The following is a 5,710-nucleotide window of genomic DNA, read 5'->3' as shown; positions in this document are numbered from 1 at the left end:
TGATTTTCCCATAACCTACAGCCCATTAGTTTTACACTTTATTTGGACAGTTTCATTTCGATATTAGTGTCTCTGAAACGCTGCCCGGTTGCTGAGCAGCTGCAGTTAAACCACCCAGGAAGTGAAAAGGTCTTTGTGTACTGACAACTTAACACAGCCAGTGTAACTGCAGGCAGTCCACTGTAAAAAGTGATGCTTACATGCCTGTGTGCAAAAAATTATAGCTCCAACCATTTGTATTGATTTATTTTCTTTTAAAAGTGCTGCAAGTTCTTACAATTAAAACAAAGATTCTAGTTTTTTTTTATTTCGATTTCAAAATGTCCTATGAAAGTTTATCACTTGATGCATTTATTTTAATTCACAAAGAATTTTTAATTAACTGTTTCCATATACAATAGGCTATCTATGGTTTGTAAATTTAAAAAGTAGTAGTATATATATACATACATATGTTGCTTTGTTTGTTTATTTATCATTACACGACATGATGATAATTTTTTTTACTTTTCTTTTTTTTTTTTTTTTTTTGCATAGAGAGAGATTTTTGTCTGAGTCATTGATTCGTACTGTAAACACATCTTTAATTACCGCACGCGACGTTAAATCACCTGCTTGTACTTTCCTTTCCTTCGACAAAGTCCGACAGCTGCTCTCAAGTGATTGCTCGAGCCCAGGAAGGGAATCCCGGCTGCTGATTGGACGGCGCTGGTTTTACTACGTCACTGCGGCTCTCAGTTCTACAGTTTAAAATGCGACGCGAGTCTCCGCGTCAGAACACCGCTGCCGTGGCGCGACCTCCACGGACTGAAGACTCTTAAAGACACAGTATGGTGAGTTTGTTAACCTTCAGTTAATTAAACATATTCACCTTATTTTACAGGAAGTCGGGGCTTTTGTTACAATAATTAATAGAATTTGTTTGTTTTGTTTTGTTTTTTAACAAAGCTGATAAAATATTTAACGTTTTCGAATAAAACGCACATTTAAAAAAAATACAGTCGGTAAAATGACAAACACGAGTTTTATTTTGCATTGTCGTATTTTAAAATATCTTCAACAGAAGAAACAAACGAGTTATATCAACATTTCTGGTATATTTCATGTTATTGCATCGTGGGGTTGGCTGATCATAAAAACATGTGGAGATGATTTCACTTCATCCTCTGTGGGGTTGAATCACGCATGTTCACTTTGAGCTAATTCAGCTATTTGCATAAGCAGGGCCCCTCCATAATGTACCAACACACAGATTCATGGCAGATGCGAACTTCATTTGTTATACAATCTATTATAATATTTAATGAGTTAACACTTAAAGTGAATAGAAGCAGAACAAATGCAAATGTTTGTAATATGTCTATATAGCATGATGTTTTCCAAAGCAGGTTCATTATTTATAGGTTTACTTGGTACAAACCAGAACTAAAGAGTCTGAGGTTCATGTTTGATCATTGATTCTCAACTTGATGGCTGTAAGGAAAATAATAAATAAAATAAAAGGACATTATTTTCAATCAATAGTTAAGCCCCTGTCTTTTTAGATAGCTAAGTCTTTTTTCTGTGTTTTCACAGTCTCTGCATGAAAAGTCAATGGACAGGTCTCCTGTAAAGACACCACAGTTCGCAGACGTCCAACAGGTCTACAGGCTGTATCCATCACTGCCGAATACAAACAAGTGAGATTCATCACATTACCCAGTGCTATTTTGGTTTTATTACTTAAACAGGTTTTCATGATTTTTCTTCTAAATCATGTGCTTTCAGGTATGAGATTTGTTTACCGGTTGGCTCCACATGTGATGAACTCAACGCAGCTGCTGAGATTAATCCTCACGCTCTGTGTGAAGACTCAGAGGTTGGTATCTGATCAAAGATATTTGATGACTACAATGAACATTTTTATTTTACCACAACAGTGTGCAACAAAACTTCCAAAATTACAGGAAGTCAGAGGCAGCAGCTTTGTTGCGTAACTGCCCTCAGAATCACAGACGTTTGGCCACTTACAGAACCACTGCATTCCGGTTTTTAATGGTTCCTCTCTTTTTCTTATTGGATGCTTTAGTCAGAAGAGTCCTCTAAAAGTGATGACGTCAGTATGAAAGCACAGATTCTTATACTAGAGGAGCAGAGGAAAGAGGTGAGCACATTTCAGAACTGAGCTTTATCAAAACATTCTCACAGTATTATCACTAATGAGATGTGTGCTTTTCTCTTTCACTCAGCTTCTCACTATTAATAAGAAATGGGCTAAAGAGTACAGAACCATGGTGCAGTATTACAAAGACAAGGTAAGAAAATAGGGCTGGTTAGATTATTTAGATTATGCCTTGTTATTTTATATATTTCTTTTTTTTTATTTAGTTATTTATCTCCTATCTAAATCCCAGGTCAGAGTTTTAAAAGCATCACAGCAGCTTGATCACTCTGAGGAGGAAATGAGTGATGAAGGAGAGAAGCATGTGAGATTTAATGAAAAACTCAAAGTGAAAACAGACACACAGGTAAAAGCACCAAAAACATTGTTGGTTATTTTCATACACTGTTTGCTTCTGTAGCTCTTAGTTTTCATCTTTGGAAATGTTTTTGCAGACTGGAGAAAACTCTGAGTTACTAACAGCACAGAAGGAAGCCAAAGAGCTGCGAGTGCAGAACAGCACTCTGACCCGTAGGGGGCAGCACCAGCACGAGGAGATCAAACGACTCAACAAGGTGATTCTGCTGCTCCACACACACACACACACACACATACATACACTTCATCTGACTTCAAAATACCCCCCATGCTGGAGGTTTGTAACAGAAGTATTGATATTTTTGTTCAGGCCTTGGAGGAGGCTCTTCAGGCCACTCAGCCCCTCGGGGGGAGCAATGAAGCAGTACAAGACATTTGGAAACATCAGGTGAGATTTCATACTCAGCAGCAGCTTCAAACTTGGGGGAATTTTCTAAAAAGCACGCTAAGAATTTCTTTTTATGATGATGCAAAACAAAAACAAAAAAAAAAGCTGTTAGGGTCTGACATGACGTGAAGTGAGTCATTTACAGACTTTAAATGACTCCATGCTGACATCATTACATAACCACCTTGTGTTTGATGCATGATTAAGTTAAAAATATTTGCTCCTTTTAAAATCAATACCATTAAGATGTTGGTGCAAAAATAACACAAAGCTTTTAAAAAGTATCCATACCTAACGGTACATCTCACAATTAATTAGTTTAAAGGTCCCATATTATACATTTATTCAGTAATTTCATATGGGTGCCAGAGGTCCAACAATATTGTTTCCAAAGTGTAATACTCCAAATTCAGCCTTTGTCCTTAATTTCAGCCAATCCAAAAGTAGCTCTAGTGAGCTCTAATGAGAACGGGCTGTTTCTGTGTCTGAACCGTTAAATGTTCACGAGCGGTGCCTGCCCACGCCCACTCCATGCCCCCCTCTGGGAGAGGATCTGGCTTTCACAGGTGCCCGCCCTGTGATTTTACAGGGCAGGCTCAGCTAGCCGGTCAATGGCAGTATCCACTAACGGGAGTAGTGGTTATTTCCCTTATTGAGGTCACAAAGGGAAAGATCTCAGACTCACCCGTTTGAGCGCATATTCGTTAAAAAGTGGAGCAAGTAAGAGAGGAGACAGAATTTTCTCATTTTTGGGCCTTATACACAGTCTATAAGGACACATATGATGGTTATAAAACCTTTAGACAGTGAATTTTGCATAATATGGGACCTTTAACAGAAACAAGCAAGTAACATGTTTAGAAATTAAAGAAAAAAAACACTCTTCAGAGAGTCTATTAGGATCAAATACAAAGAGTTGAACATTTTAAGTTGAGAACATTAAATCATTTGGGCATTTTGTCATCTACATTGCAGAATATCATAAAACCTTTGCAGAATGCAGAGAAACCTATTTGTCAAAATGCAACGTGATTGGTGGAGATAGTTGAGCCTTCAGGCAGCACCACATTAACGCACATGGGCTCAGGAACATTCATGAAAACCAAAGATACAATAGTTGTAAAGTTATGGACCGATATTGATATTTATGGTTACCACCATTTAATAATTTTACAAATGAACAGTTGCTGTTAAAAATATTTTTTCTTTTTTTAATTTTCCATTTTATTCTAGGAAAACAGTAGAAACATGGATAGAAGGAACGTGCGAACAAATTCAGGCCTTAATCAGAATGTTTTATAATCGGCACAAATTAATTCAAACAAATATAAACAGAAACAAAAACGACCCCTCAAAACTCCTTTTGGATTCAATGACTTTTCTGTGTTCACAGGCCCAATAAAGAAACATTTCACTTTTAAAACAGTTATCATTAATGTTGTAAATAACAAAAAATACGCTCCTGACTCAGTTTCTATGAAATATTTAGCTAAATGTTCATTTTTCTCTCCAGAAACACAACTCATTTCTTCAATTTGACCATATCTCACTGCAATAGAACCATAGTTTCTAATTAGAAACGTGATATCCTAATGAGACTGTGTTATAATATGCTGGTGCACATCGTCTTACAGTCTTTACACCAAGTTAAATCCACTGATTCATGTTAACATTCTGAAAAATGGTTATATAACAATATTTCTCAAAGGTTTTGACTAAATCTAAAGCACTAAATTTTTTTACTTTTATCTTCATGTTATGTTTCCTTTTCATTGATATTTAGGCTGAAGTTTATAAGGAAGACTTTTTGAGAGAGCGCAAAGATCGGGAGAAGCTGAAGGAGAAGTACCTGGAGCTGGAGAGCAGATTCAGAAAGGGTCAGGATGAGCTGCGGTTCCTCAAATCTCAGGTACATTAAAAGGCTCTTGACCTTCTAGTTTTCCACATGTAGTTAACCAGTCTTTAATATATTGTGCTTGTTCTTCCAGGTGTCAGGGAAGCAACCAGTGCATCGCTGTTCATGCACAAATCGAGCCAAATGTCCGAACCGGGAGCCCGAACCAGGAAACCAGCAGCACATCCAGCTACAAAGGCGCTACAAAATGGACGGCAAACATTGAAACTTACAACCCTTCGACCATTGTATGATGATATTTAATGCACTTTATTAGAAGTCTTAATTTTGAGATGATAGGAGCTCTCTGCTTCAGCTGCTGGTCCTTAAAAGAATAATTATTGCATTGCCAAAACACTAGACCTAAATTATATTGATTTTGTATTTTTACAAAAAAGGAGCGATAAAGCATCATCATGGTGGTCTACTTAAATAATCTGTGAAGAAAAGAAGCTAAAGCCATGTTGTGACTACAAGCATTTTTCTGGACACTATTACCTCAGCCATTCTCAGGTCGTTTTCTTCCAGATACTCAGAATGAGATCACCAACATCTGAAGGCTGTAAAGAAATTAGAAGAGAGAAAAAAGAAACACACACTGAAATATTATTTTGTACAATATATTTATGTAGACTTAAAATCATATGAAATGTATTTTTTCTTCTTGTTTATTTATAATTACAATAAACTACTGAATAACATGTGGTTGGATATGTGTGCAGTTTTCAACACTATGCAAAATTGCTGCCTTGTCTCTGTCATGCAGATGCTAAAAGAAACTCACAAGAAGCAAAATGTTAATGAATATGGCATTTTATCCACAATTTAGATGCAAATGAATAAATATTTGCATGTGCGGGAACTTTCTAGAATCAGTTACTCTTAAAAGCAGAATGCTGTGGGAACACAC

General features: G+C 36.6%; 1 protein-coding gene across 1 annotated transcript; it reads left to right on the top strand.

Moving 5' to 3' along the window:
• Positions 1-775: 775 nt before the first annotated feature.
• LOC121628970 (TNFAIP3-interacting protein 1-like) lies at positions 776-5,495 on the top strand. The gene is made up of 10 exons (XM_041968411.1): positions 776-833; positions 1,576-1,679; positions 1,768-1,858; positions 2,069-2,143; positions 2,229-2,294; positions 2,394-2,507; positions 2,596-2,715; positions 2,829-2,906; positions 4,690-4,815; positions 4,895-5,495. Exons 1-10 carry the CDS (start codon positions 831-833, stop codon positions 5,024-5,026), a joined length of 909 nt encoding a protein of 302 aa, XP_041824345.1. The 5' UTR covers positions 776-830; the 3' UTR covers positions 5,027-5,495.
• Positions 5,496-5,710: the final 215 nt, after the last annotated feature.

The sequence above is a fragment of the Melanotaenia boesemani genome, chromosome 18 (assembly GCF_017639745.1).
Source record: "Melanotaenia boesemani isolate fMelBoe1 chromosome 18, fMelBoe1.pri, whole genome shotgun sequence".
NCBI lineage: Eukaryota > Metazoa > Chordata > Actinopteri > Atheriniformes > Melanotaeniidae > Melanotaenia > Melanotaenia boesemani.
Note: the sequence above shows the minus strand (reverse complement) of the source record. Positions and strands in the feature narration are given on the sequence as shown.